Source organism: Mirounga angustirostris, unplaced genomic scaffold, assembly GCF_029215605.1.
Source record: "Mirounga angustirostris isolate CCGP_5_RB_7025 unplaced genomic scaffold, mMirAng1.0.hap1 SCAF_8, whole genome shotgun sequence".
In the NCBI taxonomy this organism is placed as follows: domain Eukaryota; kingdom Metazoa; phylum Chordata; class Mammalia; order Carnivora; family Phocidae; genus Mirounga; species Mirounga angustirostris.
In genome coordinates, this window is record NW_026991716.1 from 33,560,125 (window position 1) to 33,575,681 (window position 15,557).

Sequence of the window (15,557 nt, forward strand, 5' to 3'; positions counted from 1 at the left end):
CAAATAAATAAATAAAATCTTAAAAAAATAAATAAAAGTGAATTAGTTGTCTAGGGTTGTCATAATAAAGTACCATAATCTGGTGGCTTAAGCAACAAAAATTCATTTTTCTCATGATTCTGGAGACCAGAAGTCTGAGATCAAGGTGTTGACAGTGTTGGTTTCTTCTGAAGCCTCTCTTTTTGGCTTGGAGATGGCTCTCTTCCTTTCTTTGGCTTCATGTGGTCTTCCTTCTGTCCCTAGGTCCTTATCTCTCTCTCCCTCTCTCTCTTTTTTTTTTTCCTTTGGTCCTTATTTCTTCTTATAAGGACACTAGTCATATTGAACTGGGGTTCACCATATGACCTCATTTTACCTTAATTACCTCTTTGAAGGTCTTATCTCCAAATACACATTCTGAGGTACTGGGAGGTTAGGAGCTCAACATATGAATTTTGACGTGGGGGAGACACTATTTAGCCCATAACATAAGGTGAACTAAAGGTGCTAGTCATTACATGAAGAGAGGTGCATAAGGGTATGCTTACCATGCCTTTTATCTTGCCTTACCATGTTCATTCCTATAGTTGTTTAAGAAATATTTATGAATACCCACTATGCTCAAAAATTGATACTAAGCTAAGAAAAACAAAACTGTGGAGAACAGTCCCTGCCTTCAAGGAGCTCACAATCTCTCTGAAGAGCCATTTAGAGACCATAGGTTGTCAAGCTCAAAAACACATCAATGGCACCAGGAGGGCTTGTTAAAATACAGATCACTGGATCCCGCCCCTAGAGTTTCTGATTCAGTGGGTCTGGAGTGGGCCCAAGAATTTGCATTTCTACCAAGTTTCCAGGTGCTGCTGGTCTGGAGAGACCACATACTTTCAGAACTACTGAGCAAGACATATCACGATCACACATGACATATACGATTGAGGTGGCGCAGGTGCTCAGAGGGCACAGAGGAGGGGCCATTTTCTGTTTTCATGCTATAACAGCTGAGGAGACAACTGGGAAAGTCCCTTTGCACCTGAAAATTACCCAGAAAAAGTTTTAGCATTGAGACCTTGACCTTGGAAACATATTATGGTAAGAAGCAATGCATTGTCTATACCATTAATTTGCTACTTGGTAAATACTACCTTTTATTACTAATTATATCTCTATAAGAAAAGAGAAAGTGCCTGGGGGTAGCAATCAAGCCTGGGCTCTATCTTTGCTCTGAAAGTGCTATGGGAACTTTGGCAAAGTTCCTGTTTCTGAGATTTGGTTTTGGTCATCTAGAAAACTAAAAAGATTATATGAGAAGATATTTAAGTTTCCCTACAGTTCAATCTTTATGATTCTCTATCTTACCTTATCAGGATAAGAAGATCCTTAAACAGGAACTAGGACCATACCTTTTGTCTCTATGCATCTTGATGGTACTTAACACAGTACTTTGAACATAGTAGCTGTTCAGTGAATGTCTATTGACTAATTGACTGAATCACTCAATACCAATGCAAGACACAAGAGATTCTTGTCTCATTGCTATAAACGTGATAGCTTCCCCTTACCCTAAGACTAACCTTTACCACAGAAGCTTAGCTGTCAGAAGCTCTGGTTTTCAGCAGCCATTCCACTTTGCCACCACCACTCACTCACAGGGTTAACTTTCAACATTGTTTCAATCTCCATTCATTTCTCTTTGGGCACAATATTGAAGGAAATTATCCACTAATTCCATTGTCTTTCCATTCATTACCTTGCTTCCTAATTTTATTTAATCTGGCTCATGGCACTCTGTGCTTTGAGCATCACCTCTAACGCACAAAAAGCTGCCCCTAACATTGTCTATCCTCTTAATCAGCATATGTTCCATGAATTATGGCTTGTGACTCTCTCACCTGTGGACCTTGGACAAGTTATGTAACTTCCTGGGTATAATAATTAAGAGGATTAAAGAAAAAATATAAATATATGTGTCATATGAATATCTCTGATACATAATATGTATGTGCCATACATATGGTATATACAGTGATTAATTACAATCGTGCTTAGCGCATAGTAAATGCTTGATTAATAATAGATGTTACCTTTATACATTTGACTGTACCTACTTCTCTAAGCCTTTGGTTTAGGAACCTGGCAATCTTAATTTATAAAAGTGCTTTTCTGAGAGGGGTGCCTGGGTGGCTCAGTTAGTTGGGCATCCAACTCTTGGTTTCAGCTCAGGTCATGATCTCAAGGTCGTGGGTTTGAGCCCCACATTGGGCTCTGTGCTCAGTGTGGAGTCTGCTTGAGATTCTCTCTCTCTTCTTCTGCCCCCCTTGCTAAAGTAAGTGAATAGATCTTTAGGGGAAAATAGTGCCTTTCTGAGAAAGGCAAAGATTTACTCTGAAGTCTGTATTCTCCAAAGAGCAAACAGCCACTTGTCTTTTCATTATAATACATAGTAAAAAGTGGCAGGGGCAAAGATTAAGGCAGGAGAAATTCACAGGATCTTATGTGTTCTCTTTCGGGTTTAATTCAACTTAGTTTTTAAAAAATTACCTGTTTAGTACCTCCCAAAGGGAGGTGCCTGGTCTTAAAAAGTTTATAATATAGTCTCTGCACTTAAAGAGCTTATGGTTTCATTGGGGAAACATGGGTTCTTTCATGGCAGACACTCAACGCTTGCTGCTCTTAAAGATGATGCTATGATGACAATCAATGCTTAGATAAAAGAATATGATTGTGTCAGATCACTAGTACAAATAATTGCTGTGAGTTTAAGAACTATTGACTGGAAGATCAGGAAAAACTGCAAGAAGTCCAAATGGACTTGAGTCAGTCAGAAAGTATAGACTGAACTTGGGCTTATGTATGTAATCTGGGCAAAGTATGCCATCTGCATTGTCTTTACAGCCCTTCACAAGAGGACTGGCTATTTGCCAATATAATTCCCATTCCTAAGAGTGCCTTCAGAGATAACCCTAATGACTGCCAGTGATGAGTTTGATTCTCATTTAGTGAGTGAATACCTCTCTAATAAAGTAAGATCACTGAATACAGAAGCAAACTTAACCTAGCCAGGGGAAAGTAACATCATTTCTGTAAAGAGGACAACACAGCTGGGGCACCTGGGTGGTGCAGCCAGTTGAGTGACCAACTCTTGGTTTGGCTCAGGCCCTGATCTCAGGGTCATGAAAACAAGCCCCGCATCGGGCTCAATGCTCAGTGTGGAGTCCACTTAAGATTTTCTCTCCCTCAAAAAGAATGAAGTAATCTCCAAGCAAATTTTCCATTCCAAGAAGAATGCTAAATTTGTGTCATTATTTTGAAAATTAGTTAATCAAAAATGTTTATTTACATTAAAAAGTCCTGAAGCACTATACTGTGAAAAACATAGTAAAAAAAAAAAAAGATTCTCTCCCTCTTCCTCTGCCCCTCCCCCACTCATACACATTCTCTCCCCTCTTCTCTAAAAACAAACAAATAAATAAATAAATAGCTCTTTAAAAAAAAAAAAGAGGACAACACAGCTCATCCTAGAGTGAGCAAGACTCTACTTGCTCATTAAAAAGAATCTTTGACAAAGTTATACATGGAGGGCCATAAAAAATGGTTCCATGTTTGTAGTACAGTTCTGTGTTTGGCTGTGGTGAGCTTTCCATGTTTGTTTTAGCACCCAACCTAAAAAAGAGAACTAAAACAGAGTTGGAAAAGAGGAAGTATATGTTGAAAATGTAAGTTTCTCCAAATTATCTAGTGGATTTCATCCAATCATGTTAATTCATGTCTTCTTTGTCATTTGGATCTTGAACACCCTATGTGTTAGCCACAGCATAAGCTATTATTCCTAAACCATTAGCTTCAAGAGAAGATTTGAATAGAGAATCTTCCTAGTCTCTTCTTCAGTAAAGACTGAAATAAAGTTTACATCTATTTCGTCTCTCTCTTTCACCTTTTGCATTGTGACATCAGGAGGTCCTACTGATTTCTCCCTCTGGCTTTCTGCTTTTGATTTATTTAAGGAAACTTTTTTTTTAAAGATTTATTTATTTATTTGAGAGAGAGAATGAGCAGGAGGGGCAGAGGGAGAGGGAGAGAGAATCTCAAGCAGACTCTGCTCTGAGTGCAGAGCCCAACTCAGGACTTGATCCCAGGACTCTGAGATCATGACCTGAGCTGAAACCAAGAGTCCAGTGCTTAACCGGCTGCACTACCCAGGCGCCCCTGATTTATTTAAAGAAACTTTTATTCATTCATTTCTCACATTATAGGGAATGCAAAAGAACAAAATACTAAGAACCTTTTGCTTCAATTCCTGACTTTACTCAGCCCATTCCCTCTCTCTACCTGTTCATATCTTATTCATTCTTTAAGGTCCACATTAAGTTCTACATCCTCATGGAGCCTTCCTTGACTTCCACCTCCTCTGAACCCTGCCCCTGTGGATGATACTCTCAGAATTTAATCATAGAACACCTTGTTAAATTCCTTAAACTCATCGCGTGTTCCTTGGAAAAGTGGAATGTCATGGTGGGTAGGAGACGGCTCTGCCACGTAGCCTTGGACAAATGACTTCTCTTAGTTTCTGTTTATCTGTAAGCCAGTGAGGATAGTAAAACTGCCCATGCCATAAGATTTATATGAGGATCCACAGAAAGTGCTTATAAAAATGCCTAGGACATCTTTGACGCTCAGTTAATGTTGGCTGTATTACAGTGTCTCTTCTGCTCCACCAGACCCATGCTCAGCACTTAGCCTTTATGTTCAATGAAAGGGTGGTTTCTGCCCTTAATATGTTTATAATCTAGTTGTAGAGACTGAACACATACAGGAAAGTAAGGCTGTTTACTATTAAATGGCAAATGAGATATACAATAAACATGTTTTCACTGGCATCTTTTTGAGGGCTTAACAAGATGTGTCACGGAATCCTTTTTCTTTTTAAGATTTTATTTCAGAGAGAGAGAGCGCACAAGCATGAGCTGGGGTGGGGGGGACAGAGGGAGTTGACCCCCCTCCCCCCGCCATTGAGCAGGGAGCCCGAGAGTGGGGCTCGATCCCAGAACCCCGGGATCATGACCTGAGCAGAAGGCAGACGGCTTAACCAACTGAGCCATCCAGGCGCTCCTATCACGAAATCAAAGCAATTTTTTTCATTTACCTAGATGCACTCTGTGGCTTTTCCAAGTTTTACATCAGCAATTTAATTCTTTTTAAAAGATGGCAGACAATCCTCTCACCAACATCCAAATATATGACATTCTCTCTCTCTCTCTCTCTCACATGCACACACACACACACACACACCAAACATGATGGCCCCTTTTCTTCATCAGTTAGACATGCAGGGTTTTTATTCATGTGCCTGGTCTTTTTGATCTGAGGCATACATTTTCCCAGTCTTCTAATAAGGTATTTTGTAACAGTCTCCAAGCTTCCTGTAGTCTTTATACATTCTTAGCTACTCCTTTTTGCTTTTACCTATTGAGTAAATACTCAGGAACTATAAAATCTTTGTGTACAGTGCCTTCAATAAATATTAATTATTTTTACTCCAATTTTCAGTGCTGAATATGTAAAATTCCAAAAATAAATCTAGGTTATGTTTATTTCTTTAAAAAAAATGAATTGGTAATGAACTTAAATATACTTTGCCAGATAATAAAAACACTTTCTTCAGCTTTGCTGAGGAAACTGAAAACAAAGACATTTATAAACTTGAAACAAATGTCACATCTTATCAAGGACAAGAACCAGTTCTAACTTGACTGCATAGATTCCCTGACCCTTCTGAAGTTGGGACACTCTGGATTTCCTAGCTGTCCACCACTACCATGATTATTTCAACTTTAAAAAGAGGTTTTACTTCAGTCTTTTAAAATTGAGATTGTTCCATGTCTTACAGTTTGTAGTGGATTTTTATACATATTCCACACATATGAACTATATGTGAAATTTAAATTTTTCTAAATAACCTTACGACTGTTGAGGTGATTAGAGTTATTTTTAAAGTATAGGAAGTAGCTGGCTTTCTCCAAATTTTCTCCTTTCTTTTTATTTCACCAAACGAGGAGTAAAATAAAAAATAATGGTGAATGTTTCACAGTTAAACTTTTTAAAAAAAATACAGTAATTCGTATACCTGAAACTAATGTAACATTGTGTGCCAACCACACTTCAATTAAAAAAAAAAAACAAAACAGTAATTCTTTTTTTAGGAGAGAAATAAGAGATGCAGATCCAAATTATTTCCACCCGATTAATTGCAAATAGCTTATAGAGGAAATACTATACAGACCTACTTACTACATTAGTGCATCAACTAGACTCAGAGGTACTTTAAAAGAGGGTACAGACACCCCTTTCAAACTTACTTCTTCTAAACTTCTGGGATTACAGAAATCGCTTAAGTCATTCCTTTGACAATGACTTGATTAAATCTGTATCAGGTGGGATATGAAAACCACCTATGGATTAATGTGGCTATCGTTCAAATTAACATTAACAAATTCTTCCCTTTCCACAGAATTGTAAGCATGATTATGGCCCTTATGTTTCCAAAAGCACTTGTCATTTAATTATTAGCATGGTTTTTTTTATTCTTTGTTAGATTCTTCGAAACAGCAAAGGCAGTGATTGTTTTTATTATTAGAACTACATTTTGATGAATAAAAACATCAAGTTCCCTACCCTCGAAGAGTAACTTTTAACGCAAAATATACTTGAATGTTTAATAATTATCTTTAAAAGCAGTTTTAAGTAAATAAAAGCTCTTTGCCAAGCAAGGTCCATGTTTTGTAACTTCCAGCTGTGAAGCAGCCACCATATAAAGCAGACATATTAAATGTTAATCACTTTAGCTCTACCTAATTAAATATTTAGCCCTACAAAGATCTAGAGAAAGTGAAAAAGGTTGAACTTGATTTAATGTACACAATTATTTTGAATCACATTCTCTCCCTGGATGATTACAATCAAGTGATATACCTAGTATTTCACCTTTGGAACCTCCAAGGTGCAAGACCATTCCAAAATCATTATTGTCACAATCACAATCATCATTACTGCCATCACAGCTAGTATTTATTAGAAGCTTACTCTGTGCTAGGCTATGTGTTTTACATGCAGACTTTTATTTGCTCCTTACAACAGCCCTATGAGGTAGGCGCTATTATCTTCATTTAGAGTCTAAAGCTTAGAAAGGTTAAGTAACTTAAAAAAAAGAAAGAAAAGAAAAGAAAGGTTAAGTAACTTGATGAATGTCACATAACTAGTAGGTGCCAGATCCCAGATTTGAAAGCAGACTAACCAGGCTAAACCCCTTGCTCCTAACCTTTCCTTTATTTTGTCCAAGTCCGCTTAATTCACTTAAATTTGGTATAAATTGACTTTAATCATGACCTTTTTGTTGGGACTCATTTTGGTCTTCCCTTTCAGTACACATGTTGTCCAAGAAATGTTGGACAAGAGAAGTATACGTCAAGGAATAGGAAAACAAGGTATAAATAATTGAAAAGTTAATTAACAGGCACCTGGGTGGCTCAGTCGGTGAAGCGTCTGCCTTCGGCTCAGGTCCTGATCCCAGGGTCCTGGGATGGAGTCCCACATTGGGCTCGCTGCTCAGCGGGAGGCCTGCTTCTCCCTCTCCCACTCCCCCCTGCTTGTGTTCCCTCTCTTGCTGTCTCTCTCCCTGTCAAATAAATAAATAAAAATCTTTAAATAAAAAAAAGTTAATTAACAAAGATTAAAAAAAAAAAAAGCCAAACCCATGATTGTCGGATGAGTGGAGTGGACGGTGAAGAATGCTTGGAGTTATTTAACGATCAGGTCATCCTGAAGGCTGGAAAGGCTTTAATTAAAAGCGAAGAGGGGCGCCTGGGTGGCTCAGTTGGTTAAGCGACTGCCTTCGGCTCAGGTCATGATCCCGGAGTCCCTGGATCGCGTCCCGCATCGGGCTCCCTGCTCGGCAGGGAGTCTGCTTCTCCCTCTGACCCTCCCCCCTCTCGTGTGCTCTCTCTCATTCTCTCTCTCACAAATAAATAAATAAAATCTTTAAAAAAAAAAAAAAGTGAAGAGGTGAGGGCATCCTCAGAACAGGATGAATGACTCTGCAAAGGCAGAATGTCTGGAAAGTGCTAGGTGAGTGGGAGCATGTGGGGATGGTCCAGCAGGGCTTGAAAAAGCAGAGGGAGGGTAAAGGGGATTGGAAGTGCTGGGTCACATACATTTCCACTTGATGTCTTACTCAGTACCAAGGACAGTTTTAGACCCTGATAACAGGAAATCTTTGAATACTCTGAGTTGAATTTGGGTCATTTCATCTCTTCCTCCTTCAGCTGTTGTATGAACCTCTGTCATCCTACTTATGTTTCATTTTCCTATCTGCAAAAAGGGAATAATTCTTATTCTCTTGGGTTTTCTCCTAGTTATAAAAAATGAGAGTTAGGCCATAGTACACAAACAAAAGGAAGATGCAGAATTGTATAAGATAGATTCCTAAAAGCTGTAAAATATCTGGGCACATCTTTATAAAATGAGCACTGTAGAAAACTTTCAATGAAGCATTTAAATTCATTAATGATTGCAGCTATAACAGATCCTGGAACCTCTTTTCTCCTTTAAGTGGTAGAAACTTGAAAAATATTAAAATGGGATGCAGTAGGCTTTCAGTTACTTAGGCCACTGACAATTCAATTTATGGATTACATAGAATTTTAATTTACTCATTTCACACGTCGTTATCAACTCTACATGAAGTTTAAAAGGACAAAGGATGAAAGTGGAATTGGCCAGTTTTCCGTGTTATTTCCATGGTGGGGCAGAGAGTGGGGGGATTTCCTTTGAGACAAGACTCGGTGCAGCCAATAATTGCTAGTATTGCCAGACTGGTAATAACAGGCTGATGAAAAGGTGAATACAACGTGAAAACTCTGATTAAATCAAGCGCACCCTCCCACCCTCGTTTTACAGGAGGAATTTTCCTCTCTCTCCCGCCCTCACAGAAGGGGCTGAGACAGCATCTGGCATCATAATACGAACATTTGTTTCGTGATTCCTCTTTACCGGGCACTCTTAACACACCACTTCTTAGGAATCAGGATTCACTGGTACTTTTCTGCATTTTTTACATAAACGTCGGCTTGAGAATCTGGGGGCTGATTTTTTCACCAGCTGTCAGAACCGGGATCTGGACCCCTCCCCCGAATACGCCGAGCTCTCCCCCAGTTTTATTCCAGGCCTGTGACACCTCCACTCCCTCGGTGAAACCGCCGTGACTCACATCTTGCAGATCCGTCGCCCCCCACGCGCCCCCAGCACACAACCCCCGAGGACCCAACCCGAGCGCACAGCGCCTCGTGAACACGCCCAAGCCGACTTGGAGGTCTCGGGTCTGAGTCACACAGAAGGACCACCCTCGTCGGCATTCCCCCCCGCCCAGTCCCTCGCACCCCGGCGCGCCGGCCGCCCGGTCTCCCCGCCTGACACACCGACGCCCGTCGTCTCTGCGTAACTTGTTATGCTCCAGCTCGAGCCCTTGACCCAAAAACCTCCGAGAAACAGAGAGCCGCAGAGCCGGCCTCGGGCGGCCTTTGATGGCTTTGTTATTGTTTGGGTTTGAATCGATACGCCCCTCCCCATCCTTCCTCCCTCGCCGCTCGACACCCAGCTCCCGCCTCCACTCACGCCCCGCGCCCCTCCCCCTCCATTTTGGCGCCTTTTCCTTCCCGCCACGTCGTGGAGGCGTAGAGACCATTCTGACCGCGGAGGCGGGGCGGGGCGTGGGCGTGGCGCGCCGCGTTATGCAGATCAGTCGGCTTCTGGTTGGCTGGAGACGGGCCGGCGGGGGCGGGGCCGGGCGCGGCGACTGAGCGCGCGGGGCGGGGGCCGAGGGGAGGCGCCCTGTCCCGCCGCTTCCCCACCCCCTCTCCTCCCTCCTCGGGCCCGGCAGCCCGGCTCCCCGCCTAGGCCTCCCGGAGAGGCCCCGCCCCATCCCCGCCCGCCCGCGCGCCCCCCCCCCCCGCCGGCGCGCTCCGCCCCTTTACTCCTGGCGGCTGGGCGAGCCGGGCGTCTGCTGCAGCGGCCGCGGTGGCGGAGGAGGCCCGAGAGGACTTGGCGGCAGCGGCGGCGGCGGCGGCGGCGGCGGGACCGGCAGAAGCAGCAGCAGCTACAAGCTCCCAGTGCCGCGGCGCTGCCGCACGAGCCCCACGAGCCGCCCACCCCGCCGCCCTCGGCGCTCCCTGACCCCACCGGCGTGTCCGCCAGCCGCCAGCCCCGGCAGCGCCCCCAGTCGTCCTCCGACTCGCCCTCGGCCTTCCGCGCCAGCCGCAGCCGCAGCCGCAACGCCACCCGCAGCCTCAGCCCCAGCCTTAGGCACAGCCACCGGCACAACCCTAGCCCCAGCTCCTGCTGCAGCTCCTCCAGACACAGTTCCTACGCCGACACCCTGGAGGTGGGGATGCTCTTGTCCAAAATCAACTCGCTTGCCCACCTGCGCGCCGCGCCCTGCAACGACCTGCACGCCACCAAGCTGGCGCCCGGTGAGCGCCCCCCCCCCTCAGCCCGAGGTGGCGAGGCGGCTGGACCCCTAGGGTGAGAGCTGGGGGTTCGCGGGCCGGCACTGAGTCCCCTGTGCCTCCCCTTTCCTAGGCAAGGAGAAGGAGCCCCTGGAGTCGCAGTACCAGGTGGGCCCGCTACTGGGCAGCGGCGGCTTTGGCTCGGTCTACTCAGGCATCCGTGTCGCCGACAACTTGCCGGTGAGTGGGCGCCCCGCCGTGGGGAGGGCGCGCTGGGCAGGGGGGCGCCTGGGTGTGCTTTGGCCCTGGCGAGAGGATCTCATGGAGACTTTGGGGGGGGGTTTCAGGTGGCCATCAAGCACGTGGAGAAGGACCGGATTTCCGACTGGGGAGAACTGGTGAGTGCCCTGGAGGGAGCGACCCCTAGGATGGGTGGGACGAGGGGCACCCTCCGACTCCCGCACTAAGGCAGCCCCCTCGCCCCTGCAGCCCAATGGCACCCGAGTGCCCATGGAAGTGGTCCTGCTGAAGAAGGTGAGCTCGGGCTTCTCCGGCGTCATCAGGCTCTTGGACTGGTTCGAGAGGCCCGACAGTTTCGTCTTGATCCTGGAGAGGCCCGAGCCGGTGCAAGACCTCTTCGACTTTATCACGGAAAGGGGGGCCCTGCAGGAGGAGCTGGCCCGCAGCTTCTTCTGGCAGGTGCTGGAGGCTGTGCGACACTGCCACAGTTGCGGGGTGCTCCACCGCGACATCAAGGACGAGAACATCCTCATCGACCTCAATCGCGGCGAGCTCAAGCTCATCGACTTCGGGTCGGGGGCGCTGCTCAAGGACACCGTCTACACGGACTTCGACGGTGAGCCAGGCCTGGGGGGGAGCTGCCGGGGGGGAGGATCTGCCCAGGTGACTTGGCCTTGCCTGGAGGCCTCGGCCGGCTTCCCTCTCCGGCCCTTTGTAAAGGTCATCGGGCCGTCTGGCTCGATGCTAGCAGGGGTGGGGCGAAGGAGAGCTTCCCAGCGTAGTAGAGCCGGAGATTTCCAGCCAGCTGAACCTGTCATGTTTCTGGCATGATTTTATTTTTTAAGTGGAATTCAGTGGGTTCCAAGCTTTCCCGATGAATAAGAGGTTGTGGGCAACCGGCCGTAGCCCAGATTTCTGAAGTCTGACCCAGTTTCCCCGCCAGTAAAAGGATGGGGGGTGGGAGAGGGCGGGAGAGATGAAAATTGATGCCGGTTTTGTAATTTTTGTTTTGTGTTCTAAAGGAGTTTTCTGTAAGGTTAGTTTGTAGAGCTGCAGTTTTTCTCCCCTTTGATCTAGGGACGGATAAAGGAATAGAAACAGTTTCACTAAATATTTTTGTTGAGCTTTTTCTTTTATTTATTTTTTGGCGTTGAGGGGTGAGGGAGTCGGGAATGAATGTTGTGAAATAAGATCTCTTGCCGGTTTTGAAAATTAGTTGGGTGTCTCTGCAGAGAGGATGAACAACCTATCCTAGGGAGGGGCTTGGAGCGGGTTCTTTCAGAAAAGATGGAATAGAGAGCCTGAGATCAAAGCAAAGGAGGGTGGGTCGTCATCTGAGCGGCTTAACCTAACAAACGACAGCCTTTCAAAACTTGTGACTGGGGCTTGTGGTTTGTGTTTATTTGCCCTTGGAGGACGCTGGGTTGGGCTGCATTTTTTTGTATTTAACAGTTAATGGCTGGCCGGGTCCTCCCTTGTTTTTTCCTCCGAGTCTTTGCTGCCCCCTGGTGAGCACAAGCGGGATGGCCCCCACTTTTTTTTTTTTTACAACCCAAAGTTTGTAAACAGGAATCACGTGGTCTGAAACCCGCTCTGCAGCTCTACCCTTCCAGTGAGGGGAAGAGAGAGGGTGTGGGTATCTGCTTCTGCACGCATAGGGTGGGGAGGAAGCCTCCTAAAGGGCACCCTGACTTAAGATACAGTATATTGTGTAAGTGCCCTCGACTGGATCGTATCTGAGAGGAGATCTCACCCAGGCACCTGGGCCACCTTAATGCAGTTTAAGGATAGTCTGTGGGATACCTCCCTTGATTGTGTGTAGACATTCATCCCTTCATCCCATTGTGGGTGGTCCTAACAAATACACGCCTCAGGCTTTGGGTTTGTGGCCAGCCCTGTTTGTTTGTTTCTTGGAGCAGTTTTATAAAGAATTTTGGTTTATGGTCTGGACCAGTAGGGAGGTGGGTGGGTAAGCTTTGGGTTGGAGAGATGCTATAAGCCACTCATCCACTCCTTTTAGCCTACGGGGAAAATGAAGTTAGCACAGCTCCTGTCCTGGGAGAAGTAGAGGGGTGTTCTGTTTTGTTTTAAGGAGTCGTCAATCAGTATACCACTGAGTATGTGAGTTGCTTTGTTTTATTTTTGCTACACGTGTGTTCTCCTTTTCTGTTCCCCCGGCTCCCAGGGACCCGAGTGTATAGTCCTCCAGAGTGGATCCGCTACCATCGCTACCACGGCAGGTCGGCGGCTGTCTGGTCTCTGGGGATCCTGCTGTATGACATGGTCTGTGGAGATATTCCTTTTGAGCACGATGAGGAGATCATCAGGGGCCAAGTTTTCTTCAGGCAGAGGGTCTCTTCAGGTAACTTGGGAAGCCCCCTGTTGAGGAGAAGGAGTAATCACAAGGCAGTTAGTCCTCAGGGGACAGTCTCTGAATTCTGGAGAGCATCACCTCTCCAGGGGATGCTACAGCCCTTGGCTTAGCAGTCCTAGGCCAATGAATCTGGAGCGCTGGCCCTCAGGAATTGAATGGTTTGCACCTATGCGTTCTTTGAGAGGTCAGAGAAAGAGCATGTGTGAGGATATTAAGAAGAGACCCATCTCGTTTCAATGAAAGGTTTTTTGTTGTGTTTTTTGAAGTACCAACAGTCCCTATCCCTCAACTCCTGGTTGTTTTGCCAGGGAGTGAAGTTTAGGGTTCTTTGAGCCTTCTCCCTTAAGGCAGACTCTCTAAATATTGCGGTTCCAGTGACCTCATTGTGGGTGGTGTTCATATTTGTAAGTTGTAGGTGAATTGAATCACCTCATCATGCTCACTGATGTCTCATCAAAATCCCTTGTCATCATTCTTCCTATTTCTAGTGAGTGGGTGTCGTGGGAAAGGCCCCAGCTATTGAAGTTTGAAAACCACAGGTTTAAGAGGGGAGCTTTTTTTTTTTTTTAACTGAAAGCAGATTGGAGGATCCAGATCTTATTACCTTTCCATTGAATTAATAAGAGTTCTAGAAGTTCCTGGTCTCTCTTGGACCCCAGACTTGTGGGCCCCTGGGAAGCAAATTAGCAAGACCTTTGCATTGCAAAAACAAGTTGAGTCATACATAACCTCTGTCTTGTTTTCTGCAGAGTGTCAGCATCTCATTAGATGGTGCTTGGCCCTAAGACCATCAGATCGGCCATCCTTCGAAGAAATCCAGAACCATCCATGGATGCAAGATGTTCTCCTGCCCCAGGAAACAGCTGAGATCCATCTGCACAGCCTGTCACCAGGACCCAGCAAATAGCAGCTTTTCTGGCAGGTTCTCCCCTCCCCCGTCAGACCCTCGAGGGAGGGGAAGCTTCTGTTTCCAGCTTCCCGAGTACCAGTGACACTTCTCGTCCAAGCAGGACAGTGCTTGATAACAGGAACATTTACAACTCATTCCAGACCCCAGGCCCCTGGAGGTTGCCTCCCAACAGTTGGTGGGGAGAGACTCCACTCCAGGTGTCGTAGGCCTCAAATCCCCCCGTAGATGCTCTCTCCTTCTCACAGACGTCCAGCATTGCTGGGCTCTGCAAACTCCCGGGGGTGGGGGTGGGGGGGTCAGAACCCTGCCATGGAACTGTTCCCTTCATCACGAGTTCTGCTGAATGCCGCGATGGGTCGGGTAGGGGGAAAATGGGTTGGGGTGGGATAGGACTAGCACCATTTTTAAGTCCCTGTCACCTCTTCCGACTCTTCTGAGTGCCTTCTGTGGGGACTCCGGCTGTGCTGGGAGAAATACTTGAACTTGCCTCTTTTACCTGCTGCTTCTCCAAAAATCTGCCTGGGTTTGGTTCCCTATTTTTCTCTCCTGTCCCCCTCCCCCCATCCTTTATATGAAAGGTGCCATGGAAGAGGCTACAGGGCCAAACGCTGAGCCACCTGACCTTTTTTTCTGCCTCCTCTAGTAAAACTCCGAGTGAACTGGTCTTCCTTTTTGGTTTTTACTTAACTGTTTCAAAGCCAAGACCTCACACACACACACACAAAATGCACAAACAATGCAAATACAACAGAAAAACTGTAAATGTGTGTACAGTTGGCATGGTAGTGTACAAAAGGATTGTAGTTGATCTAATCTTTTTTAATTTTGCCTTTAAGTTATTTTACCTGTTTTTGTTTTGTTTTTTTTTTGTTGTTTTTGGTGGTTTTTTTTTTTTTTTTTGGAAAAGATGCGCATTCTAACCTGGAGGTCAACGTTATGTATTTATTTATTTATTTATTTGGTTCCCTTCCTGCTCCAAGCTTCCACGGCTGCTGCCATAGTTTTCTTTCCTCCTTTCCTCCTCTGACTTGGGGACCTTTCGGGGAGGGCTCGCTCTGTTAGGGTGACGGGTGACGGGACTCAGGCAGGACAGCTGCTACAGCTCCCTGACAGCCGCGGGGGGGCCCCTCACCGACTTCCCCCAAGCGGGGGCGGGTTCCGTGGGGCGCGGGGGTGGGCATCGCTGACTGGTGTATATAGCATAGATATATGAAAAGCAATTCTGGATGGTGTGCCTTCCGGATCCTCTCTGGGGCTGTGTTTTGAGCAGTATGTAGCCTGCTGGTTTTATCTGAGTGAAATACTGTACAGGGGAATAAAAGAGATCTTATTTTTTTTTTTTTATACTTGGCGTTTTTTGAATAAAAACCTTTTGTCTTAACTTGTGGCTCTTAAGTGTTGTCCGTGCAGAGGTGTGCTCATTTACTGAACACTTGGGAAGCGCCTACAGAACTTAAAGCCCAAATCTGGTTTCCTTCAACAGGTCTCCTGGGATAGCCACCTTTCTGAAGTAAAGATGTGGCCCAAGGGTAGGAGTGGGGGGCAATCTTGGATGGAC

General features: G+C 45.8%; 1 protein-coding gene across 2 annotated transcripts; it reads left to right on the plus strand.

The window, feature by feature from the left end:
* Positions 1 to 9,994: 9,994 nt before the first annotated feature.
* Positions 9,995 to 15,339, plus strand: PIM1 (Pim-1 proto-oncogene, serine/threonine kinase). 2 transcript variants are annotated; one of them, XM_045866814.3, is made up of 6 exons: positions 9,995 to 10,499; positions 10,609 to 10,715; positions 10,823 to 10,873; positions 10,965 to 11,331; positions 12,901 to 13,077; positions 13,839 to 15,339. In XM_045866814.3, exons 1-6 carry the CDS (start codon positions 10,418 to 10,420, stop codon positions 13,994 to 13,996), a joined length of 942 nt encoding a protein of 313 aa, XP_045722770.1. In that variant the 5' UTR covers positions 9,995 to 10,417; the 3' UTR covers positions 13,997 to 15,339. The 2 variants fall into 2 exon arrangements, with proteins under 2 accessions (XP_045722770.1, XP_064453616.1); XM_064597546.1 differs by lacking the exon at positions 12,901 to 13,077 and having other exon boundaries at positions 10,196 to 10,499.
* Positions 15,340 to 15,557: the final 218 nt, after the last annotated feature.

Coding starts and splice junctions, on each gene's coding strand:
- PIM1 (XM_045866814.3), top strand. CDS start 10,418: ATGCTCTTGTCCAAAATCAACTCGCTTGCCCACCTGCGCGCCGCGCCC. Junction 10,500..10,608: donor CGCCACCAAGCTGGCGCCCG/GTGAGCGCCCCC, acceptor CCCCTTTCCTAG/GCAAGGAGAAGGAGCCCCTG. Junction 10,716..10,822: donor GTGTCGCCGACAACTTGCCG/GTGAGTGGGCGC, acceptor GGGGGGTTTCAG/GTGGCCATCAAGCACGTGGA.